General features: G+C 41.8%; 1 protein-coding gene across 1 annotated transcript; it reads left to right on the top strand.

The window, feature by feature from the left end:
- The first annotated feature begins 220 nt into the window (after window positions 1-220).
- TRAM1 (translocation associated membrane protein 1) lies at window positions 221-26,728 on the top strand. Its single transcript, XM_004588034.3, has 11 exons — window positions 221-532; window positions 9,516-9,579; window positions 11,326-11,447; window positions 11,583-11,699; window positions 12,822-12,880; window positions 15,534-15,618; window positions 21,873-21,943; window positions 22,060-22,164; window positions 23,020-23,163; window positions 23,448-23,608; window positions 26,065-26,728. Exons 1-11 carry the CDS (start codon window positions 410-412, stop codon window positions 26,136-26,138), a joined length of 1,125 nt encoding a protein of 374 aa, XP_004588091.2. The 5' UTR covers window positions 221-409; the 3' UTR covers window positions 26,139-26,728.

Genomic DNA, 26,728 nt, shown 5'->3' with positions numbered 1-26,728 from the left:
GAGAAGCTCGCGCCTCAAACGACCGCCAATCCCCCCCACCCCCTTCTCGGCCTGGCCCGGAGCAAGGGGCGTCCCTTTCGCTGCCGCCGCTCCGACCCGCCGGCCGCCGACCTCCGGCCCACAAGTGGCGCTGTGGGCTCGCCGGAGCGGCACGCGAGAGCGTCGTCTGCCTGGTGCGCATGCTCACCGCTGCTGCTGGCTCACTTTTTTTTTTTTTTTTTTTTTTTTGTTTTTCCGGGCGGCCCCGGCGGCTGCGTACTGGTTGTGGGATGGGAAGTGAAGCCCCGGCGAGCGGCTGCGGCGGGGCTGTGAGCAGCAGCCGAGGGGCGGCGGCGGCGAGTCCGTGAGCGGCAGCTGCGAAGAGCGGAGCCCGGGCGGAGCACCTGCAGGCACGGGCGGCGGCCGCACCATGGCGATTCGCAAGAAGAGCACCAAGAGCCCCCCGGTCCTGAGCCACGAATTCATCGTGCAGAATCACGCGGACATCGTCTCTTGTGTGGCGATGGTCTTCCTGCTGGGGCTCATGTTCGAGGTGAGCCCAGCTCGGGGACCGCAGGGTAAAGGGGTGTGCGGGACAAGGTGCGGGCCTGCCCTTGCTCGCCCGCCGGCCTCCGAGGCCCCCGGCTTCCCCGGAGGTGCCCCCCGGTCCGCCCCCCGAGCCCCCCGGCTCGGGCCAGCACCCCCGGGGGTGCCGGAGAGCGTGGGGGCCCCGGTGTCGCCCCCCGGCCCGTCCCTGCCGCGCCCCCGGGGGTGCCGGGGAGTGTGGGGGCCCCGGCGTCGCCCCCCGGCCCGCCCCCGCCGAGCCCCCCGGCTGCGGCCAGCTCCCCCGGGGTTACCGGGGAGTGTGGCGGGGCCCCCGGCGTCAACCGCCGCCGAGCCCCCCGGCTCGGGCCAGCTCCCCCGGGGGTGCTGGGGAGCGTGGGGGGGCCCGGAGTCGCCCCCCAGCCCGCCCCCGCCCGCCGGCCGCGCCGCGCAGTTCCTGGTTCCCGCGAAGGGTTACGTGGCAGCCGGCGAGGGGCTGGCGGGCGGGGGCGGCCCCTGCGTGCTGGCTCGGGCCGGGTGGGCGGAATCCGGGGGTGCGAGGACGTGGCCCAGCGGACACCCCCCCCCCACACACACACACCCCAATGCCGCCGCAGGCCCCAAGTGACGACCGGGGGCTGGTGGGGAGAGGGAGGGACCCTGCTCAGACCCGGGCTGGAGGCGAGGCGGGCGTCTCGCTGCCTACTTGAAGGGCGGTGGCCGCTGGGCACCCTGAAAGCACGCTCGACTCGTGGCGTTCTGGTCTTCAACCGATGTTCTTCCCGGACAGTTACCGAACTTTGTGCCTCCCACCCGCGAGCAACCGGGGGCTGCTAGGTCGAAGGAGGTGCAGAGAGTCAGGCAAAGGAGTGATTCCGTTTCCCGAAGCAGCAGCCTGTCAGGAGTGTGTAAATTCTCTTCCCACATCTCCCTTGTTTTGATGACTTCTTTAACAGCTGTTGAATGTGGGTAATAAACTTTGCAAAGTGAACCTGTAACCGCCTCCCTTCCCCCCCCCCCCATCCCCCAGTACATACAGCCATTCCTTTTCTTTTTTTCACCTTTTTTTATTTTTCCCTGCAGCCCTTGTGTCCTAACAGACTTTTGCGTATTTTTCTCGGTCTCCTTCTTCCCGGCTTGTTGCCTTGGCAAAGGTAGACAGTTACTCTTTTTTTCTTTTTTTAAGCAAATAATATTCCCAGTGCCTGCCATAGTACCTGGGCCATGTAGAATGTGCTAAATAAATGAGTGGAGTGAAAAATCCTTAAAACGAATGGAACAAAGCTACTGGTGCCCAAAAGATGATTTGTTTTTAGTGTAACTTTTTTTTAATGTTACAAGTGGGTAGCATTTCACAGTATTTTCACTTCTCTTCAATCGAGTTTTTCGATGGCTAGATATAGATACTTTTTGTTCCTGTTAGTTTCCTATCTGTTACTGAAACCCCGGCTGAAGAGGTGGCAGGTACAGAGTCGAAGGGAGGGCAGAAGGAAACACGTTGCCAGCTTCATGTTAAGCCGGGTGATCGTGCTTCTTTCCCGGGTGATTCAAATTTTCTGATACGGGGATGTTTGTATAGACTTCATCCATAATCCAAGGTCTAAAATGCTGTAAAATCCCAACCTTTGAGGTCATTGTGTCAGTGCTTCCAAGTTTACTATTTGGGCAGGTGTTCCCCCCCCCCCTTCCTCTGGAATGCTTGGGATCCAGGCTGCTCTGGCTCCTGACTCTCGATTCTGCTAATGTGGACCCTTGGGGGCTGCACTTATGGCTCAACAATTGCGTTCCTGTCACCTGTGGGAGAGAATTGGCCCTAGTTTTCAGCTTCTGGCTTCAGCACCTTGCGACTGGCCTTTAGGGAGTGAATCAGCAGAGAGGAGTGCTGGGGCTCGCTCTTTTTCTAACTTCAAATGAAAAAAAAATGGAGATTTCTGATGAAGGATATCCTTTTTCTTAAAAAAATAAAAAGGTTGTTTTTATTTGAAAGGTAGAGTTATGGAGAAAAGGAGAGATGGGGCAGAGATGTTCCATCTGCTGGTTCATTCCCCAAATGACCACAGTGGCTGCAGTTTAGCAAGCCAGGAACTTCTTCCAGGTCTCCCACATGGGTTCAGGGTTGCAAGGACCTGAGCCATCTTCCACTGCTTTTTTTTTTAGGCCAAAATCAGAAGTGTAGCAGCCACGACATGAGTTGGTGGTGTCCATATGGGATGCTGGCACCTCATGGGGAACCTTCATGTACTCTGCCCCAAGGATGCCCACGTGTGGTATCTTTTGTACTGGGCTTCTTACAGGCACTGCTGGCAAGGATCAGCGGTTACAGTATGAAGGTATCTGACAGTTTACACAGCAGTGTAAGGATGTCTGGCTAACCTTAAAAGGCTAAACATTTGTACAGTTTCTGAATCTGCTAGTTACATGCTTTCTGTTTTGAAACTAAAAAGTAATACTTTGTTTTTGTGATGCTGTACTTTCAGCAGTTTTGTGTAACTTGCCATGACCCATCTCATGTGGTAAGAATTCCTGACTTTAAAAAAAAGGAGGGAGCACACTCTTGCCTGCAAGACGTATTTGCAATGCTTTCAGTGATAGGTAATAGAAATCAGAAGTTCTGACACTCAGAAAGGATAGAGCTTTGTGTCTATGTAGCATTTAATATTCCTTTATCAGGTTTCTAGGGAAGCTTACCACCTACACCCCCCCTTATGGGGTTAAAGACTTTTTTTAACTGAATAGATTTTTTTGCCTTTGTGTAAATCTATAAAATTTGTGTATCTAGACACAATAAAAATGCGAACCAGAAGCTTTTAAAGTCAGTTCAAAGAGTAATGCCAAAGTAGTACAAGGAAGAAGGAAGTTTATACAGGTTCTTGAGTTTTAAGAGTCTAAAATGTGTTATCTACACTAGATTAGTTTTGCTATTTATAAAAACCACACTTGAATCTCAAAAGTCAACATAGGATTGCAGTATTTGTGCCAAATAATAGTATAGTTAGTGTCTGCAAAACTGGCAAGCCTTTTCTATAAGTGTTTTGAAGAAATGTCAGAATTTATGGTAAAATTAACAAAGAAATAACTGTAATGATTGACCAAAATGAAGAAGCAATGTTATTATACCAAAACGCATATCTTCTGAAATTAAAGGGATCCAAGTTCAAGTTAGAGCTCTCTGGCCTAGGACACTTCAGCATTTAGGTCTACTTATTTATAAAGTGGGACCCATGAAGTTACTCTGTGGACTGAGGAAGACTGCTCGTGTATGAGATCTAGTTCAATGTTTGGTTTATAAGAGACGTACAGTAAGTAATAGCTAGTATTATCCCCTGGAAAATTGTCCAAGTTGGGAAATAAAAGCATTTTTTAATATGAAAGAAGAGCCCGACAACATGTAGAAAGATTATTTTACTTAAAAGATTGAGAAAGAAATGTACAGTCTATTGCCAAGAAATGGAAGAGTTTGAATTCTAGGGAATGTTATATTATCAGGATTTACTTAACGGATTTTGAAGCTAGAGTTTACTAAGGTATCTGTCCACTTACTACAAAGTGTGATGTGTAATTAGTGGCTCGACATTTGAGTTGGGAAATTTTTAATGGTCTAAAAATGTAAAGCTGGTGGAGCTGTGGGATGAGCACGCGCGAGAGAGCAGGGTTCAGGCGCGTGATGCTTCTTTGGGAAGGGGGGATTTTCTGGTAAGCTGGTGGGGAGGTAGAGTTCACATTGAGCACTAGTTGTCACCTTTCGGGAAGTCAGTGTGTGTAGTGTAACCACACCTTCCTGTTAACACATACAAATAGTTAACATCTTCATCTATTGAGAAGAACTACAAAAAAACTCCCACCAATGAGTGACTACATAATTAAAGATACGGTGTGCTGATATAACTTAGCATACAACACTGACATAGACCATTAGTGTCATAACTCCTATCTAAAGTCTCATTTTTCTTCTCACAAAGGGAGAGCAGTGGTGTAAATGTCCCGAACTATAATAAACACTGTCATTTTTACTTTTGAGTGTGTGCATAAATTTCTGCAGCATATTTGCTTTCTAAACTGTATCTTGGTATTAATTGTGATGCTACATTTTGTTGGCTAGAGTGTAGGACTCCAGAAGCCTAGAAATGGGAAGAAGGGTGATGACTGGTTTAATTTTTCATTAAGCTTTTTGGGGTATATAGTTTGTATTTTTCCTCTTTTCATTCTGCCAAACCAGCTGAGGGCAAGGTTTTGTTATTTGAAATCCTAGCACAAACATACAATCCAATTTTTGTTGCTTTTAGAATTTAATACTAAATTTATCTTTGAATTTCACGTGTTCGTGAAGGACTCTAACTACAAGTTTCCATAGTTGTGATAGCAGTGACTTCATGCTGCAAACTAGAAACGGGTGGGGCGGGGCAGAGGGGAGGGGCAGAGAGAGAGTGTATGTGTGTTTCTTTAGACAGTCTAAACAAAGATATAAAAACTGAATGATGTTTAGTAATCAACCTTATTGAAAGTAATTACATGAAAATAATGTTGCCATAGAAACTGATGCCAGCCTCCTACTCTAATGCGAATCCTTGGGAATGACCAACATTGTAGCAGTAGCTGTACTAGCTTTTTCCATTCACGTGCTGGTGCAGGGTGCCTCATTTCAGCCTCTCACCTCAGTGTTCATGTCCTGGGCTTTATCATACACGTCTAATTTATTTTCAGAACCTCAATTCCACAGAGTAGAGGCACAAGCTGCATTTTGTTTACCTCCTTCGTTCTGCTTAGATGCCAGTCTTCTCCCTAGTTGATTGTTTTACGGTGCTTTTCCTTTTCTGCAGTGTGTCAGCCACTGTACTGCTTTGCTTTTCTCCCCACAGGTTTTGCTCACCTGCAACAGTCTTTCCTTATCTGTTCCAAGACCCCCATAGTGGTTATCTAAAACTACAGCTGGCACCAAGCACTGTCTGTAGAATACCTGTGTGCCTGTGGTAAAGTTTAATTGAAAAATTAGGCACAGGGAGATTATCAATTATGAATCATAATAATAAAACAGAAAAATTATAACCAGGTACTACAATAAAAGGTGAGTGTGTTCAACATCTCATTGTAGTGCATTCACCATTTTGGGGATGATGGAAGATGCCACTGTACCTTCATGATGAGCTGCAAGGAGGTAGTGATGTAGGCGTTGTGACATGGTATTTGGTTGCTCTGTAAGGGTAGTCCCAGCAGTTCCGACTGACTGACTCCAGGCGGGTAGCATATACAGCCCGGGTATCTTGGACAAAAGGGATGATTTCTGTAACATGCTCCATGGGATGAGGAAGATTTCACCATACTACTCAGAGTGGCATGCAATTAGAAAATTACAATTTGTTTATCTTCTGCAATTTTCCATGTAATGTTTTCAGATTACAGTGAGTGAAACTGTGGAAGATGAAGCCGTGGGTGAGAGAGCTGCCTTTCCATTCCGCTCGTGTCTGTGCCTGCTGCGGGTTAGCAGTCAGTCGCTTGTGCTGATGCATGGAGAGTCAGAGGTTCTAGTGTCCGAAATAAGTAATAGCTAGTGATCTTTGTCATTTTTCCCTGACCAACTCCTTTCCCTAAAGGAATTACAGAAGTACTCAGTATTTCTCCCTAGGCTGAAAAAGTGAAATTGCTTTTTCCTCCCAGGGAAAATAGTTTTTCAAATGCAGATTTCTTCAGTTTCCTGCCCTTAGAGTTTACCTGTCTCTCTATCTCATCTTCCTAATCTGAAATTTAAAAAACAGCCCCAAATCTGAGTGCCTCCATCACACCACACACGAAATGTTCCACGTATGGCTCCATGTTGTGGCTCACGAAAGAAGTTGTACAGAACTACTTTCAGGCCATATTGAGTAAGATGCTTATAAGATGAACCAAATGAAATTCCTGTTTTGAGTCTTCCCCCAAAATACTTCATTATGTAAATGCAGATTTTCCAAAATCCAAGAAATCTTAAATTTTAGTCCCAAGCATTTAGGGTAAGGAATACTCACTCAACCTTTATTACCTGTTTCCCAGTCTTAAAAAGGAAACATTGTTCAAAGGTACTCTGTTCTTTGAATTTCATTCCCTACCAAGACCTGAGACCTTCCATCCTTATCACCCCCTCGTTTCTCCTTCTTCCCTGTTGCCCCAGTACAAACTCAGTCACTTCCAGCCCAAAAATACCATACAGATCTGGACCTGACATTTACGAGACACTACTTTGTCTCTCTTGGGTTCCTTTCTTTATTTATATATATACTTTTTTTTTTACATTTTTATCAACATTTATACATTTTATTTGCTTATTTATTTGAAAGAACAACAGAGGGGGAGAGAGACATTTTATGGCCACCACAGCAAGACTTGGTCCAGGTCAGAGCTAAGAACTCCATCTGTGTCTTCTACATGGGCGGTAGCAGGGGTCCAAGGACTTGAACCATCTTCCGCATTTACCCAGGTGCATGGCAGCAGGGCTGGATTGGACTTGAATGGTGCGCCTATGTTGGATGCAGGCATGGCAGGTGGCTTTCCTTGCTGCAACCACCTTCATTGTAATCATTCAGACTGTGACCAATGATGATTGCTTAAATTATCCAGTCTGGTGCCCTCTCTGCCACATCCCTTTTAAAAACTTTATGAACCGCACCTTTTGAAACCTTCACTTCTTGGCTTTTAAGATGCCAGGCTGCCTTTGTTCTCTTTGTATCTCTGATGATTTTTTTCTTTCTCACTTTTGAGAACTTGAAGTTTTGGCTTTGCTTTGCTGTGTCAGCAGATTTGATGTCTTCTATGTGGATACTGTGCCCTTGAGTATGTGATTTGCGAACTTACACGTCTCGTTCCTGTCTGTAAATAGATCCTTTCTAATATTTAATCTAAGGTGGATTCTACCCCCTCAGTTCTAGACCTAGATTTTTAGCTGCCGCCTGTGCATCACAGAAGATTCTTTGTGTCAAACTCAAATTTCTTTTCACTTAAAACCTGCTATTCACCTGTATTCTGAGCTTTTATTAATTATATCACTTTTCACCCGATTGTCCAAACTATCAACATCAGTGGATCATGTTTAGCCCTTTCTTCTCACTTTCTAAGCTTTATTCTGCCTAGCAGTACCTCTCTCTGTCCCATCACCACTGCTTCAGTCAAAGCTTATTATATTTCATGTGGTGTCCTGCAAAAATATTATACTTGGCTCGCTTACTTAGTCCAGTTTGAATTTTATCTGGAATTTATTTATTTATTCATTCATTAACGTTGACCAATTACTTCATGTGCCAAGCCTCATGCTGGGTTCTGTTCCCAGCTCTTAGGGAGCTTATTTTCTAAGGGGTGAGGCAAAAATTGCTAATACATTTACCCCCAAGGCATGCATGTGCAGGAAAGGAATGCTGTTCTCTGCTCCAACAGGGAATGACCCAGTCTGGAAAGATGAGAAGGCTTCCCTGTACAGTGTGCTTGGCTTGAGATCTACAGGTTCTGCCGTGCACAGACCCTTTGGTAGGAAATGTGGGGGACAAGAAGCGATCTAACAGAGAGTGGTACAGGTCAAGGAGAAAGAGTCCAAGCAGAAAGAATTTGTAGGCCACACGAGCCTGGAAAGGTGGGAATCGAGTCCGGGGGTTTAGGCAGTAAGTTGCCTGTGTGGTAAATGAGCCAAGATCCCTGTGGCTGCCATGCAGAGAATGGATTCCAGGGGCCAAGGGACTCTGGGGGACACAGCCCAAAGTCTTTCTACAAGGCAGAAATAAACTTTTCCTTCCTCAAACTCTCCAGTGGTGCTAAAATAAAGCCTAAACCACCTAGCTCAACAGTGTCCTTTCCAGCGTTGTATAAGGTTTTCTACACTTTTCTACCACTCCCTGGTGTATGCTGAAGGCCTAGCCTGATGTTTATAGCTACTTGACCTTTGCACTCTTGGTTGTTTTTAAAAGATTTTATTTATTTACTTGATAATCCGAGTTACAGAGAGAGAATCTTCCATCCGCTAGTCCACTCCCTACATGGCAACAAGGGCCAAACCTAGGCCAAGCCACAGCCAGGATCCAGGAGCTACATCTGCTTCTCCCACATGGATGGAAGAGGCCCAGACACTTGGACCATCTTCTGCTGTTTTCCCTGGGTTGGAAATGAAACAACATTGAAATGGCATGCCACTGTCACATGCAGCAACTCTACCTGCAGTGTAGGTCTTGACCAACCTTTGCATTTCTCTAGATGAGCCTGCAGAACCTCTTTTTCAACAAGACATGACTCAGCTCCACTTTGCCCAAGAAGTCTTTCCAGAACAGACTGCATTCCTTGCGCCGGCAAAGAAACAGAAATGCAGAAAGTCACCATTGATCCTGTGTTCTCATGGCATAAGTTATCGGCATTGACTGCGTTCCACATTACAGTGCATTTCCCTGTCCCTGGGACATAGCTGAGCGTCTTGTCATCAAGGGCTCTGGCATTTGTTTTGTTTTCTCCGGTGTTGTCTAGCACTGTGCCTGCTGGCCTACAGATGTTAAAGAGGAGTGAGGACTTTTTTCTCTTCTGACTTTCACTAACCCAGTTCAGTAGCACACCTGTGGACACCCTCGGTGCCATGAATGTGAGAGGTTAATACAAACACCACAGATCATGGGATCCATTCTCTTACTAACCAGTTGTTTTATTATTTTAGATTGTCTTGACAGGAACTTTGTGTTAAGTGTTTAGATAGGTCTAGAACAGACAGTCATTAAATGTCAAATCACTGTTTATGGAACTCCAGGGAGGTATCATGTGAAGTTAGGGATGAATTACACCATCTCATCTGAAGTGCAGCAAATACTTTGTGAGAAAAAATAAAGAATGGCTGATAACTTATGCTAGCTGCCAATTTTCTGTAATCAGGAGTTCTCACTGTGTCTGACAGGTGCTCCAGTGCTGGTGGTTCTCAGATCTGGGGCAGCTGGTAATGTCTTTGCCTTAGGTCTCTGTGGTAGAAGGCCACACTGACTTGATTTTATTTTTCTTTCTAGATAACAGCAAAGGCTTCTATTATTTTTGTTACTCTTCAGTACAATGTGACCCTCCCTGCAACAGGTAGGTACTTTTTTATTAAGAATTTTCTATTTTAAGTAGTTCAAACAGAAATTTACACAAATCCCAGGTTCTGTATTAATCTTCAGCAGATCTCTTCCATGGTTAAGCTAAAGGTTATTTGTATTATTTTTGTAATGCAAGATCTGATGGTTTCAGTTGACTTCATCCTATATTTTGTATGAACATTAGTTTTACATATTGAGTATTTATTACATGATTTCATCAAAGGACTTGAAATTCTATCAAAGAACCTTTTATGTTGGCTCCTCTGCCCTCCGATCTTTGCTGAAGAAAATTCTAGGAGTAAAAATTTTAGATTTCTTTAAAGTGTCGTCGTTCTGTCAAGCCTTCTGTAAATGCAGTATATTCAACGTTCGGTTTCTCTGACTTGTAAGTTACAGTTTGACCCTGTTACGATCCTTTGGAGTTCATTTTATTTTCACTTTCTGTTGCGGAAAAAAAAGTTGGTTTAGAGGCAGTTATTTGGATTAGAAAGAATGTCAGGGAACTTGAGAAATTATCTGGTAACAGTATATTAACTGTGTTTTTCATCTATTTAAATTTTTTCTAAGTCATGCTCCGTGAAAATCAGGTTGTTTTTTGCAAAATAATTGTAGTTGAATATGATAATAAGATTAACAAGCCTGGGTAAGAGATAGGAGGTATTTGAGTATTGATGAACTAATAATATTCAGGTAGTGAATCTACCCACGTGTTTTCTACTTCAAATGTAATGTTGAATTGGGTTTTTGTTTAGCTATATGTGATTTTACAAATATTGGTTATTGACTTTGATATCAACCTGAAAAAAACCCTACAATGCTGTCCTTTTTATTTACCTGAAATGCAGAGGGAGGAGAAGAAGAGACAGAGAAAAATCTCCCCATCCATTCATTATTTCATTCCCCAGATGCCCGTAACAATGAGGGCTGGGTCAGGCTGAGCCCAGGAACCAGGAACTCAATCTGGGTTTCCTACATAGGTGGCAGGGCCCCCACCACTTGAACCATCACCTGCTGCCTGTGAGGTGCATGTTGGTGGGAAACTGGCATTTTACAGGAAGTAGCCCACATAGCCTCCTAACCACTGTGCCAAATGTGTACCCCGTTGGCCTGAAATTTGAATATGCCAGCCAAGAGCATTTGTTTTAGCTAAATGGTCCCTGTCAACTAGAGTTTGAGAACAGTATGGTACGGCAATTTGCAAGTATTTTGCTTAAGATTTGTTTTGAACAAAATGTATTAATTGCAAGGATTAAAAACAATTTTAAGTGATGCGTGTCCCTATCTCAAGATCCTCTCCAAACTAAATCAGATACAAGTCAATCAGTTTTTCCATCTGAATCTTAATATAGTATCTACTTTGAAAGTAGAGATGGGAAATTTTGAATTTTTTGGTAAGGCGGGCAAATAGGCTAATTGCAATTTTATCAATGTGATCTATAACCCTGGGATAATAACCAATTTATAAAATATTACCCCCCCCCCCGTTTTTTGGTCATTGATGGCTGTGACTAACATGTGTCAAGTCTTTGTAAGTAATTTCTGAAGTTTTATATTTCTAGACAGTCTCTTCCTCCATTGCCATTGCCCCCTAAGATTCAAAATATCCAACAACTAAGTGTGTTTGTGTGTAACTTTTTTAGGTTAGTTTTCCTTCGTTTGTTTCCATAACTGTGTTGTACTCGGTGCCGTTTTTATAATCTTACGTATATTTTTGTGTATGTGTGTCCTTTTTGGCCTTTAGAAGAACAAGCTGCTGAATCAGCATCCCTTTATCACTATGGTATCAAAGATTTGGCTACAGTTTTCTTCTACATGCTAGTGGCGATAATTATTCATGCCATAATTCAAGAGTATGTGTTGGATGTAAGTATTCAATCTCAGAAATCTATATTTTGTAAAGTACCAGTTCCCCCTGGTATGATAGTCTATATATGTATATATATGTATGTAAGCACATATATTTTATTCTTCATTACTTATGGCTGTTTTTACTTTTAGAAAATTAATAGGCGAATGCACTTCTCCAAAACGAAACACAGCAAGTTTAATGAATCTGGTCAACTTAGTGCATTCTACCTTTTTGCTTGTGTTTGGGGCACATTCATTCTAATCTCTGTAAGTATGTCCCTCTAATATTATTCTCTTTTGTCACATAAAAATTGGAATTCTACTGATAAACTATTATTAATAAAGAGATTTCGTGGTAAACTTCTCTCTCGTTTTTATGCAGCAAAAGCAAAAAAAAATTTACATTACAGTTTCAGAAAGTTTTACTCGTGTTTTGATGCTCTGTTTCGTGTATCTAGTAGTCATTTACAGACACTGCTGTAACAGCAGAAAGGATATCAGTGATGCGCTTTACTAGGTTACATGAATTACAGTGTTTCCAGTCCTTTCTACTTTAAGCCATCTAAAAATATGGCTTTTCTGTTAGGTGATCAAGCCCTTCGTTATGTCACTTTAGATAATGAAGACATCAACTTTAATATTAGCAGTAATAAACCCTCAGATTTATACGGCACCTGTATAGTTACATACTTTGTTAGGCACATAATTTTTTTTTTTAATCAGCATGTCGGAGATGAATAGCAGGCTAAGAAATCTCCCAGAGTACAACACTTTGCTGCTTTAATTAGACTTGACAAATATATCAGAATGTAAACTTAAGTTTAAATTAAAAAAAAATGTATTAACAGTTCCACTTCTGTTGGAAAAGTTTACTAAGATGTTTTCTGTTGTTGGCTATGCCATAATTCTCACTGAAACAGACCTGACGGCCTAAGGAAGAGCTGGGCAGTGTTTTGTGCACGTGATTCATACGCCGAGGCTGCACTCTGAGCCTGCCTCTCCAGTCAGTTGCTGTCCTTTCCTTAGCTGTTTCCCTGCTCACCCACACCAGAAGCCGTCTCCTGTGGTTGCCGTTACCCTGCCGTGTGCCGCTGCTGTGTAGTCCTTGTTTCGCGTTTGCTTGTATGTCTGTGTGTTTTTTATTCTACTGGACTGAAAGATTTTTTTGAACACCAGAAATGATTTTTTATTTTGCTTTCTGTCTCTCACATGGATTTTCACTTCATTAAGTAAGCAATTCAAATTGAATTGAAAATAACTAATATGTTTGACGTTAGTTGACTCTTTGGTACCTGCACAGAGAAACAAATGTTAAGGAATGAAAATACTGTATTATTTTCTGAGAAATTTGCATTACGTTCTGGATTAATTTTTATCTTTTTTTCTTAGGAAAACTACATCTCAGACCCAACTATCTTGTGGAGGGCTTATCCCCATAGCCTGATGACGTAAGTCATGTAATTTATGCAGGGTTTTTATGTCTGTAGTCTTTTCAACGTCTTGGTTAGCGTGAGAGAGCCAATTTTAACAGTAATCTCAGCTGAGTACTCCATCTTACGTTGCTCTCCTTTCTCCTCTGAAGGACCCCATCTTCCTTCTGTTGCTCCTTTTCTTTGCATAATATATGCACTTTGTCCCCAGTGCATTTTCATGCCTGCCTTACTTTCTGCTATAAGCTTTCAAGCCTAGGGACTATTTCTTCTGTCCCACCCAATTTCTTTCCTTTTTTTTTCTAAGATATATTTTTTATTTATTTTTTTTTTATTGGAAAGTCAGATATACATAGAGGAGGGGAGAGAGAGAGGAAGATCTTCTATCTTTTGATTCAGTCCCCAAGCGGCCGCAAAGGCTGGAGCCACACCGATCCGAAGCTGGGAGCCCGGAGCCTCTTCCAGGTCTTCTACGCGAGTGTAGAATCCCAAGGCTTTGGGCCATCCTCTGCTGCTCTCCCAGGCCAGAAGCAGGGAGCTGGATGGGAAGTGGAGCTGCCGGGATCAGAACCAGTGCCTTTTTTTTTTTTTTTTTTTTTTTTGGAAAGGCAGATCAGATTTACAGAAAGAAGGAAAGAGAGAAATTTAAGATGTTCCATCCACTGGTTCACTGCCCAAATGGCCACAGTGGCTGGAGCTGAACCGATCTGAAGCCAGAAGCTTCCTCTGGGTCTCCCACACAGGTTCAGGGTCCCAAAGCTTTGGGCTATCTTTCACAGCTTTTCCCAGGCCACAAGCAGAGAGCTGGATTGGAAGTAGAACAGCCAGGACATAAACTGACACCCATATGGGATCCCAGCATTTGTAAGGTGAGGATTTAGCCTATAAGCTATTCCATCAGGCCAGGCCTGCCCACTGTATTTCTGTACTGTGCTGTCAGTAGTCCAGTGATTACAAAATCATTCCAAGAATTTCCTCATTGCTGAAGCCTAGCTCTGGTACTACTGGTCCACATTAATTTTCCTTGGTATGTTATCTCCGTTGGCCTTGTGTATCCCAAAATGCCTCATTTTGGCATATATTTTGTCTTGTTCTATAGTTGGATCATATTTTTATCCAACAATATTATAATATATGTTAGTGGCAGAAGGAACTATCTCTTTTTATTCTGTGTACTTTGTTACGCCAGGTAAGTTGTAGGTGTCCATAATCATCTTCTGTGTTTCCTATGTGGTGGTTACGGGAGTGTATGCACTTGAGTGGTATTCTGCTGCTTTTTCCAGGCCATTAGCAGGGAGCTGGGTCAGAAATGAACCAGTGCCCATATAGATGTCTGGATCTCAAGCAGTGCCTCTACCCACTATACCGCAATGCCAGCCCCCGTTCTCTGATTTAAAAAAAAAAATTGTACTAACTCAGTGAATTTTATCAGGCCATCTGTTTTCAACTTCATAAGGAGAGGGAAAAGGAAGCTTAAAGGGGAAGTGGGAAGGCTAGAGAGATACCAAGATACTTTAAAAAGTTCATTATAATAAAAAGTAAAAATAAGTATATTTTGATTTTAAAAAGCAGATTTTTAAATACATGCATAGGGCTGATATACAAAAAGTTTATGGAAAATGTTTTGGAAAAATATGCATGGATTTCAAAAATGTTTTACAGCCAAATGGATATTTGAAAATCTGCTTTTTTTAGACTTGGAAATAGTCTATAAATGTCTACAAGCAAAGTAGGAAACTTGATTCTAAATTGATTAGGATTTATCTCCTGAGGAACTCTTGTGTGCTTTTTTTTTCTTTTTAAGATTTATTTTTATTAGGCAGATTTACAGAGAGAGAAAGGGAGAGATCTAACATTCATTGGTTTGCTCCTCACATGGCCACAATGGTCAGTGCAAAGCCAGTTCGCAAAGCCAGGAACCAGGAGTTTCTTCCAGGTCTCCCAAGTGGGTCTAGGGGTTCAAGGGCTTGAGCCATAAGGCACTGCTTTCCCACTCTGTAAGCAGGAAGTGGGGCCAGTGGGACTTGAAGCAGCACCCATATGGGATGTCAGTGCTATAGTCAGGAGGCTTGTTCTACTAGTACACTGCTTCCCCCACCTCTCCTCTACACCCATCACGCCCCGCACCTCCCCTACCCCAGCCCTTCTTGCCCTGCCTCTATTTGTTTGGAATTCTCTGCATGTTCCATCCAGATGGAATTACTACATTCCCCTAAGAAAAATGCCAGAAAATACTTCAAATTGGGATTATTCCCATTTCAGGTGATCACTAATCTATGTGCTTTAATTCTATGTCGGCCTTTTTGGCTTCCTGTCCTCATTTTGAGGAAGTCTCATAGTTCTTTGGGTGATGTTTGCTGCCTTTCCAGTAGTCAGTGAGACATGCTGATCAGTACTTAATGACTGCTGGGGTTCCAGTGCACCCACCTAGGATCTGTGTGAACAGCTTGCCTGCTGTGAGTTTAGGGGAGAAGGGGTGTGTGCAGGATGGGATGATGGTGGCAGTGTCCCAAGGAGACAAGAGCTCTTACAGGTGCGCAGTGAATTGTGGGGTAATGGTAACACAGAGGCTGCTACTTATTATATCCTGATGCCCAGTATTCGTTTACTTTTTTTCTTTAAAAATATGCTTTAAATGCATTTTTTTTTTTCACTTTCTTGTCTTGTGCAGGTTTCAAATGAAGTTTTTCTACATATCACAGTTGGCTTACTGGTTTCATGCGTTTCCTGAACTTTACTTCCAGAAAACCAAAAAAGTAAGCTGGAAATTATTGAAAAGTGTTTCTGAAATTAACTGTTCTTCATGTTGTTGCCTTCCCTCCTACTTTCTCACTTTGACCCTTTCCTTTTATTATTCCAGCACCACCCTTTCCTAAAAACTAAAACTTCCAAGTATTTTTTGAAAAAAACCCTTTGTGTATTTTAATTTAGAGGTAAATCATCTGTGGTTGACATGCTAATAATTCATTTTAAAATTGTTAGGACATTCTAAATTAAAGTAAAATTTAAACAAAAATTTTTAAAGGTGATTTTAGTTTCATCATACTGATATTCTTTGCAATATATTTCACTATTGAGACGAAAAAGATCAGTCCGTTTACTCTACAGCTAGCAGTATGGTGGGCCCGATCCCAAAGAAAGCTTCAGCATTGGGAAAAAGAAAATCATAGTTAAATATTCACCAAGTTAGCCTCTCCTGAGGGGGTGGGGCCTTCCTGTTTTGGCCTGTGGAAAAGGTGTTTGAGCAAATGAGTAAACTACTGGAGCCTTGAACCAGCCGCCTTTCTGGGCACTTCTGAAGTCAGGCTTTGGGTTCCCAAAAGTCAGCTTTGTGTCCTTTAACAGGCTCTTTCCTCTGAAACCTGTCCTGGCTTCTGTTTGTTATAAACTACCAAAGCCGCTTGCATAATGATCTGAGAGTTTGTCCCAGCTATTCCACCTCTTCTCTAGACTCTCTTCCTTCTCTTGAACTTCATGTATATCAGTATTCTCTAATTTGATTCCTTATGTGAAGTTTCATTTATTATTTCAAAGGAAGAGTAATAGAAACCGAAATCTTCCTGTGACTGGTTCACTGCCTGAAATCCAGCAACAGCCAGAGCTTGGCCAGGCCAGAGCCACGAGGCAGGAGCCATGTGGGAGGCAGGGACTCAGCTAGTCAGGGCATCATCTGCTACCTCCCAGACTGGTTAGCAGGAAGCTGGACCAGAATGAGGTGCTTCCGGGTGAGACACAGGCATCCCAAGAGCACCTTAGTATCTACCCCTTCTGTAATTTTATAATCCAACATACCAGTTGTTTTTCCTGAAATAGCTTTGTCCTCTAACAAAAGATCAGGCATTGTGAAGAAATAAATCCTCATATATGTAATGTTATATGGGATTTACTTCAAAAAGTTTTGGAAGAGAGGAAAGAGGGAAGAGATATAGATGAAGCAAATGTAGTCATTTGTTAGAAGCTAAGGCTAGGTTCTCAGACTATGAGGACTCAGTATGCTCTGTTACATTGTGTGTGTGCGTGCCCGTTTGTGTGTGTGTAAATTAAGCACATTTTTTCAGAAGCCTATTTTGAGAAGCCATCCTAATAAGTGCAACAGCCTATCCAGTGACCAGTTTATCTCTGCTTTTCCCAAAGCTACAGAGTATTTGTCTGTGTCCTGTGGTCACTTCCCGGTTTTGCCATTGATTTGCTATTGGCTTGTGTCTGCAGCCAATGATGTCCGCTAGGATTAAGAAACAGCACCACATCAGAAAATAGTGCTGTGTGCCATGGCAGGCAGTCTTTTTTTTTTTTTTTTTTTTTTTTAACAAAATACAATGTCTGACCAAGTTGATTATAACGATTCAGATGAAGATCCTTCTAGGCCAAAGACAGTTTTCCAGTAATCCTTCCCTGGTTAGTAAGCTCCTGTTGTAAATCCTAGTTGTGTTAAAGCTGTACTGCCCAAAACTGTAGCTTCTAGACAACATATGACTAATTATCATTAAATGAAAACAAGGTGAACTACTTTGGGCACTCTAGGCATGCTTCAGGCGCCCCTGGACCACATTTGTGGGGGATGATAGTTTGGACAGGAGAGCTGTAGGACATTTCGGTCATTGCAGTATTACACAGTGCTACTTACTGTGTAACAGTTTCTTGATGTGGCTGAAATGTTTTAAGCTTTCATTAGGTGTTTGTGTACCAGTGGGCATAACACCTGTCAGTTTCATTGTTAGTCCATGTGTAAATCCCATTCACTGACTGTGGTAACTTCTAAGGGACATTTCAAAATAATTGTTCATTTCAGTTCCTGAAGCTCTCTCTTATCAGCTTCTGCCAGATGGCATTTCTCCAGAAATGCAATCTAATTTTTATGGAATAATTTACATAAGTTAAAACTTAACTGAAACTATTTTTTAACACCTACATATGACAGTTGAAAGTAACTGTTTCAAGTAATTAGCATAATTTGAAAGTAGCAGCTGCATATGTGTTAAACAGTTTCTTAAAATTTACTCTATGAAATTATTTTTGGAAGAATTCTTAACTGGAAGAAATCAGTGCAGGGGCTGTTTTGAACCAGCTCTGCAGACAGAGGAGGCAGGGCATACTCTTTGCAATTCAAGAGGTATATTAGTCACAGATGACTTAATTGTTTTTAAGTAAGAAAATTCAAAGTACGTGCACTATCTACTTTAATAGGAGCAGCTCTCCACTTTGCCCATGAGAAGATTTAAAATACCATTTCTCCACTGACTTGAATAAATGAACTTTTAGGGAAGCCATGAAATAGCCAAGTGTTTTATTTCTGATATTCTATTTTTGTTTCATTATGTTTACATATAGTTGCATATGATATAAGTTTTAAATTAGAATGTTTGTTAACCCATTCCTGCTTCATAAAAGCTATTGATACTGTTCATTTGCAGGTTGGGTATTAATATCTGTCATTTATCACTTTTTGAAGTTACCTAGCTAAGTTTTTCCAGAGTGTATCATCTTTTCTTATATCTTACTGATTCCCTTATTAGGTATTTAAAAACATTTTATTTTCTTTAGATGATTTACTTATTTCAAAGGCAGAATTAGGGAGACAGCACCAGAGATCTTCCGTTCTGTGGTTCATTCCCTGCTACAGCCAGGCGAGGCAAACTGAGAGCCTGGAACTCCCATGTTGTTCTCCCACTTGAGTGGCAGGGAACCAAGTACTTAGACCATCTTCTGCTGCTTTGCCCAGGTGCATTAGCAGGAAGCTGGATTAGAAGTAGAGCAGCTGGGACTCAAGCAGGTATCCATGTGGGATTTTGACATCGTAAGTAGTAGCTTAACTTACTGTGCTACAACTCTGTTCCCCAAAGTTATTTTCTTGTAACAATAGAAATTTATTAAAGTAGTAGCATGTTGCTGGATTTCCACATTTTTTTGCCATAATAAATTTATTTTTTAGCTTCTTTTCCACACAAGTCATACCTGGTGACACGTCTGTATCTGTAGTATGTGAGATCACATTGGTAATACCATGCATTTTCTGAAATTATTACAACAGAAGAGAGTTGTTCGTGCCTAAACTTCAGCATGCTATCTCCATGCCTTTTCTCTTGCTGTCTTTCATTCTGTAAGGAAAATATTTCATTAGAAGTTTGAAAGTGATGTGACTTGATCGTAAGACCACTTATTTTTAGAGCTAATTCTGGCTCATTTTAGAAGAACCCACGTAAACCTGGTATCATGCCTTCAGAATGTTCCCGAAGTTTCGTGCCATGTATTACTGCTACTGAGGTTGTCTCATGTTCTACTTTTTCAACAATTTTTGTGCTTGTCTTACCAGAAAAAGTTCTTCATTTCAAAACTAGACATGAAAATCGTTACTGTTTCTTAGACTATCTGGTGAAAAAACTCTGTCCTAATGAAGGGAACACATGGCCGACCACAAGGGTCCTGGGCTCCACTGTGCTAGACACAGGAGATGAGTGTGATGAGATTCTAGAGGAAAGCAGCTTGGTTGGTCACCAGCAGCAGATCGTTTTAATCATCATAATTAATAGTTATAGTACTAACAAGGCTAATGTAAATCTTACGGGAGTGGGGGAGGTGGTGGGGTGTGTGTGTATAAGACTTCCAGAAGCATAGGGAATAGGAATGAGGTATAGGCTTTTCATCAGTTAACAGCCATTTGGTCAGCTTATGTTGGTAAAATTTTATTTTAAAAGACATTTTTCTGAAACCCAAAATGAAAAAAAAATACATCATAATTCAGTATATGTTTTGGTATGTAAATTCTGGAATAGGGGTCAGCCTAGTGGCAGAGCAAGTAAAGTTACCACCTGCAGTGCTGACCTCCCATTTTGGCACCAGTTCATGTCTCAGCTTTCCACTTTGACCCAGCTCCCTGCTAATGTGCATGCAAAGGCAACAGAAGATATCTCAAGTGCCTGGACTGCAGCAGACATGTGGGAGATCTGGGTGAAGCTCCTGGCTCAGCCCTGACCAGTGCAGCCACTTGGGGAGTGAACTATAACCCTTCCAAATAAAAAGGCTAGTAAAATCTTCATGAGAGAGTGTGCTGTGCACTCTGCAATATTTTGTTTTATTTCATAGTTTAAAAGATGCTTTTGGGCCCAGCGCAGTAGCCTAGTGGCTAAAGTTCTTGCCTTGCACGCACCAGAATCCCTTATGGACACTGATTCATATCCTGGCTGCTTCACTTCCCATCCAACTCCCTGCCTGTAACCTGGGAAAGCAGTCCAGGACAGCCCAAAGCCTTGGGATCCTGCACCCATGTGGGAGACCCAGAAGATGCCCCTGGCTCCTAGCTTTGGATCAGCTCAGCTCTGGCCATTGTGGCCCACTTGGGGAGTGAACCAGCAGATAGAAGATCTTTCCCTCTGTCTCTCCTACTTTCTGTATATCTGACTTTCCAATTAAAATCTTTTTAAAACAAGCTGCTGGTATGACCCCTAACTTGATGTCATGGTGGGTCTTAGTATTTTTAAAAGCACTGTTTTTAGGGCCAGCGCTGTGATACAGCAAGTGAAGCTGCCACCTGCACGGCCAGCATACCATATGGACACGTTTGACTGATGGCTGCTCTGCTTCCAGTCCAGCTCCCTAGTGCGCCTGAGAAAGCAGCAGAGGACAACCCAAGTGGTTGGGCCTCCGAACCAATATGGGCGACCCTGAAGAAGCTTCTGGCTTCAGACCTGCTCAGCCTCGGCCATTGTAACCACCTCGGGAGGGAAGCAGCAAATAAGATTCTCTCTGAGTCTCCCTTTGTTTCTCCCTTCCTTCTGTAAATTTAGCCTTTCAAGGAAATAAAAAAATCATGGGGGCAGGGGTACAATTTTTATATAACTGGGCTAGCTAAGAGTTTTGAGAGAAAACAAAAATAAAATTTAGATACTTCAGATTCCAGAGGAATTCAGGAGAAAAGGATATATAACTAGACGGTATTGTAAGTAAGAAGATAAAATTTTAATTCTGACAATGAAGGGACTAACACATACCTAAAAAATATTAGCACTATTTCATGTAAACAAAGACAGCATACTTCTAATTAGCGGACAATATTAGAAGGGCTTTAAACTCAGTAAATAAGTATGCTTATTAAAATTTTATTAATATTGAATAGAAAAAAAACTTAGATCTTTTTTTAAAAAAGATTTGTTTTGTTTTTATTGGAAAGTCAAATTTACAGAGAGAAGGAGAGACACAGGGAAAGACCTTCCAACCACTGGCTCCCTCCCCACGTGGCTGCAACAGCCAGAGCTAAGCTGATCCCAAGGCAGGAGCCAAAAGTTTCTTCTGGGTCTCCCATGTGGGTGCAGGGTTCAAAGACTTAGGGCCATCCTTGATTGATTCCCATGCTACAGGCAGGGAGCTGGATGGGAAGTGAAGCAGCCAGGATACAAACTGGTACCCATATGGGATCTCGGTGCATGTAAGGTGAGGATTAGCATCTAGGCTACTGTGCTGGGCCCAGATTTTTCTTTTAATATTTACTTATTTATTAGAAAGGTAGAATTAAAGACATACACACACACAGATTTTCCATTCACTGGTTCACTCCCCAAATGGCCATAATGGCTAGAGCTAGGGCGGTTAAAAGCCAGAAACTTCTTCCAGGTGTCCCCCATGGGTCATAAGGAGCCTGACCACTTGGGGCATCTTCTGCAGCTGTCCCAGACACATTAGCAGGGAGCTGGATCACAAGTGGGTCAGCTAGGACTTGAAGCAGCGCCCGTAAGGGATGCTGGCACTGCAGGCTCCCACCTTTACCTGCTAAGCCATGACACCTGCTCCACTACCATGGCGCTTAACCCTAAAAAGGATTTTTGTTTGTCTAATTGAAGCAAAGCCAGCTCCTCACTCTGAACAGCTGAAGGAGCTGAGACCTGCAAAGGTCCAGTGCATTCTGAAGCATATGGCTGGTAAGGCATTGGGTGGGCCGGTCGGGCGGTCAGGCCTGGTTCACTTTCTCCTAGAACTGTTTCAGTGCGCTTTGATCTATGATGTACATTTCTCCTTGCAGGAAGACGTTCCCCGTCAGCTTGTCTACATTGGCCTTTACCTCTTTCACATTGCTGGAGCTTATCTTTTGAAGTAAGTTGGACTCTCTCTGGGGTGTGTTAAGTGGGTTGATCAGGTAATATGCTAATCTGTCCTCATTGATAATTTTCCCACTCTTAAGTGTATGTGTGTATGTGTTTTTTTAACAGCTTGAATCATCTGGGACTTGTTCTTCTGGTGCTGCATTATTTTGTTGAATTTCTTTTCCATATTTCCCGCCTGTTTTATTTTAGTGACGAAAAGTATCAGAAAGGGTAAGTTAAGCATATCCAGTCTAGCAGGTAATTAATGTCAGTATGTGAATTGCTAAGGTTCTTGCTCTTTGCAGTTAGATTACTTTTTAAGCTATTTGTAGCATTTTTAATAGAATAAGACTATTTAAAAATTCAGAGTTGGTATTTTACACCCAAAAATAGTCTGTCTCTGGTGAAAAGATGCTGTGTTGGAGTTTGCAGTTTTCAGGGGGCTGGGGATTTTCTAACTCCTGCCTTACTTGTGTGTTTTGCTGCTGGAGAAGAAATGATAGAGAAGATACTTTAGAAAAAACTGGAATCCCTCATTGTACTTGAACATCCTTTTCTTTATAGCACAGCTTTTATTTTGATCAGAATTTTCCAAATATTGTCCAGAATTCCAGTAGTTCTAACGGTACTTCCACATCGTGCAAAAAGAGATGAAGTTAAAATACAAATGAGCATATTTCTCTGCCGGGTATCTTAGAACTTTAAATGGGCTAACAGGTTTTCCACGTCTTCAGTGTGCAATATATGTAGCATTTCCCAAACATTTGTAGAATCTTTTGCAGCATGGTAAGAAGAAAAGTTATGTTTTGACATTCATTAACTGTAACCTGTTATACATTTCAAGCCCTGGAAGAAAGGAACTTGACTGTTCTAAACAAATGATAATGAAATGGAAATCCTGATTGCTGTGAATTTATCCATTCGTGCACATTGTTTTCTGTAAATATATACATTTTTTGCTTGGTTGAAGTATGAAACTTCTGGGATCTTTAAAAAATGCATTTGTTTAGTGGTAGTCTAATTTCTGATAGAGTATTTTTTGCTTCATAGTTTTATGAAATGGATTTTTGACATTTTTCCTTACAGATTTTCTCTGTGGGCAGTTCTTTTTGTTTTGGGAAGACTTCTGACATTGATTCTCTCCGTGCTCACTGTCGGTTTTGGCCTTGCAAGAGCAGAGAACCAGAAGCTGGATTTCAGCACGGGGAACTTCAATGTGCTGGCTGTAAGGTACGGCTGCCAGGGCCTTTTCTTCACTTGATGCTGCTGTACAGTGTATGTTACCAATTTCTCTAGGATGTGACTCATCTAACAGGGATAAATAGACTCATTTCATTTTATTTTCACACCTGTTACAGTTTTATAAAACATTTTATTTTCACTTCTGGAATAAGTTATTAATGTAATGAGTGTAATCTTGTCAAGAGGTGCGGTAACTGTCATATTAGGATCCAGACTACTTTGTGGCCTTTTCTGTGTACACCCTGATTTTTCATTTGTTTAATACTTGTCAGGATCGCTGTTCTGGCATCCATTTGCATCACCCAGGCATTCATGATGTGGAAGTTCATCAATTTCCAGCTTCGGCGGTGGAGAGAACATTCTACTTTTCAGGCACCAGTTGTGAAGAAGAAACCAGCAGTGACTAAGGGCAGGGCTTCTAGAAAAGGAACAGGTTTGTATTCAGCGGTCAGTGTTTTATAATCACTGGGATAAAAAATATCAAGCAAAACAATGCCTGGAGGCAGATGTTAAGGCACAGAACTTACCCACTGTTCAGGACACACTTGATCCCACAGCAGAGTTCCTGTGATCTACTATGATATTACTGTCTTCTCTCCCTCCCTCTCTCTGTTACTACTATCTTCTTTTTCTCCCTCTCTCTCTCTGTGCCTTTCAAATATAAAAAAAAAAATCATGCTGAGATTGGGGGGTCGAATTGTTGTAGGGTATTTATTATTGATTTTCTAAATATTATAAAAAGTTATTCTATTTTTTAGCAAAATTATAGATATAATAACCTCAGGATTCCATGGTTAAATGATTCCATGGGGGAGTTGAGTCAGTAACTGCCTTCAGCTGGATGGGAAGAATTTTGTCTTTCAGCTTAAAAGGCAGAACATCGAAGAGAGGGGTGTGGAGAGATCTTCGTCACTGGCTCACCTCCCAATTGGTCGTAACAGCTAGGGCTCAGCCAGGTCAAAGTCAAACTTCAGCCAAGTTTCCCCAAGGATGATGAGGTCCCAGGCATGTGGGTCATCATCTGCTGACTTGCGAGACGCATTAACAGAAATCAAACAGCCTGGTCTCGAGCCAGCATCACTGCACTAGGAGTACTGGTGTTGCAAGCCATGACTTAATGCACTGCACCACAGCCCCGCTCCCTAGAGTCTTCTTTATGGGAAGGCTTTTAGCTACACATTCCCAGGTAATAGAATTATTCAGATACTCTACTTCGTTGCCTATTTTTTTGGTAAATTGTTTCTCAGGTTAGTTGTTTTATATAAATTTGCAAGTGTATTTGCATCGATCTATTTATAATGTCTTTTTGTTACCCATGCTTGCAGGTCAATATTTTATTTGGGTTAGGGCATATACCCTCAGTATTCCTTTTAGCAAGTTCTGAATTATCATTCAGTTCAAACTGTTTTGTAATTCCAGTTGTGATTTCTTAGTGGACTCCAAGATTATTTGGAACTGCATTGTTTAATTTGCAAAGCTTGGTCGTGTACTGGTTTCCTTTGTTACTGCCTGTGATTAAAAGAACATCCTCTGAATGATATCAGTTGCATAAAATTTGTTAAGACTTTCATCACAGTTCCATCTAGATCCAGTTTTGGTAAATGTTTCTGTTGAACTTAAAGGATTTAAATTCTGCTTTTGCAAGTTTTGCTTTGCATTGTTTGAAGATGCTCTTAGCTCCATCAAATTTTCAGACTGTAATTATTTCCCATTTAATATTTCCTTTCTTTGTTATCAGTTCTCCATTTTGTCTGAATTTACAACTGCCATGCTAGCTTTCTTTTGGGTAAAATATTATAACGTCGTATCTTGAAAAGCAAAGTAACTGAGAGAGAAAGAGATACATTCCATCAACTGGTTCATATCTCAAATACTCACAACAGCTAGGGCTGGGCCAGGCTGAAGTTCCGGAGCCAGGAACTCCATCCAGGACTTCCAATTTGGGCAAGGACCCAAGTACTTGACTCAAATAGATTTGCTGCCTACCAGTTTATGCACTGGCAGGAAGCTGGATTGGAGGTAGAGACAGAACTTGATTGTGGGTATCTTAAGAGGTAACTTGACACACTGCATGAGCCCTGCCCCATTAAGCCACTGCGGGTAACAATAGCATCTCATACTTGTTTGCCATTGAGCTGCCTGCTAATGTCTTGAAAAGGCTGAACCCACATTGGGGAAGCCATGGTGGGTGGAGTTCCTAGCCATTACAGTTCTTTTGGGGGAGGGAGCCAACAGATGGGCGATAGTGTGTGTTTTCTGTTTCTGCTTCCATCTCCCATTCAAGTAAATAACTAAATCTTTAAGATTTTTGAATTTAATTTGATGCCTTGAGTTCCTTGTGGTTAATGTGCTTTCAGATTTTGATTGGTTAAATATTAGTAAATATTAAGTAAATATTAGTAAAGATTAAGCATCAGGAAATGTATTTCATGCTGGTATGTATGGAATTTTAAGAAAAGATTTATTTATTTTTATTGGAAAGGCAGATTTACAGAGAGAAGGAGAGACACAGAGAAAGATCTTCCATCAGCTGGTTAACTACCCAAGTGGCCCACAATGGCCAGAGCTAAGCCAATCTGAAGCCAGGAACCAGGAGCATCTTCTTGGTCTCCCACTTGGATGCAGGATCCCAAGGCTTTGGGCTATCCTCGACTGCTTTCCCAGGCCACAAGCAGGGAGCTGGAAGGGAAGTGGAACAGCTGGGACACTATGGGCACCCATATGGGATTCTGGTGCATGCAAGGCAAAGACTTTAGCCATTATTGCTCTGGGCCAGAGTATATATGGAATTTGAGATTTTTTTTTTCCCAAAGATAACTTTGTATGCAAAGATGATTGCTTGCATTCATTCATAAAGGATGATAACACTGATCCTTTTATTTTTTTCAGAAAATGGTGTAAATGGAACAGTGACTTCAAATGGAGCCGACTCTCCCCGTAATAGAAAAGAGAAATCTTCATAATGAATGATAAACTAATTGATTAATGTCCCCAAAGAAATCTGCTTTTTACTATAACTTTCAGCACTAGATATTTTTCTGTTCTTTGGAAATACAGTTTGTGCTCTTTGATTCTTGCTGTTGTACTGTTTCATGCATTTTTTAAAGGGTGTTTGAGGGGAGGGGGATTACTGTGAGTGAAAATATACTTTAGCTCAGACTAAGCTACTTGCCTTCAAAATAGTTTAGGGACCACCACCATATTTTATTTGGTTTTATATCTTTGAACATTTTTATAATGATTTCGAGAAAAAACTATCCCACATATCAGTGATACAGTTTCTTGCTCTCACCAGTTTTTTATATTATCAAGGTGACCTGTTCTAACAAGGTCATATTTTTTAGGTTATCTTTCAGGGCAAAATGGAAATACCATAAAGTTGGATGTCAAACTTTAATATGTTTTCAGTGTCCTCTAATTTTTAGGAATTTTTGTAGCATTTACACCTGAAAAAAAAAAAAAGGATTTGTAAAGATCACAAAAATAATTGTGTGCTTTATTTTATAGTTAGTGGTTGTTAGTGTTACATGCCCAGTTACCAAAACAAAACAAA

The sequence above is a fragment of the Ochotona princeps genome, chromosome 9 (assembly GCF_030435755.1).
Source record: "Ochotona princeps isolate mOchPri1 chromosome 9, mOchPri1.hap1, whole genome shotgun sequence".
Classification (NCBI taxonomy): domain Eukaryota; kingdom Metazoa; phylum Chordata; class Mammalia; order Lagomorpha; family Ochotonidae; genus Ochotona; species Ochotona princeps.
This window is presented reverse-complemented; position numbering and strand designations above follow the sequence as displayed.

Excerpts from the sequence above, each read along its gene's own strand:
- TRAM1 (XM_004588034.3), top strand. The coding sequence starts at position 410 with ATGGCGATTCGCAAGAAGAGCACCAAGAGCCCCCCGGTCCTGAGCCAC. Across the intron at positions 11,448-11,582 it reads TTCAAGAGTATGTGTTGGAT|AAAATTAATAGGCGAATGCA; the intron begins GTAAGTATTCAA and ends TTTTACTTTTAG. Across the intron at positions 12,881-15,533 it reads TATCCCCATAGCCTGATGAC|GTTTCAAATGAAGTTTTTCT; the intron begins GTAAGTCATGTA and ends TGTCTTGTGCAG.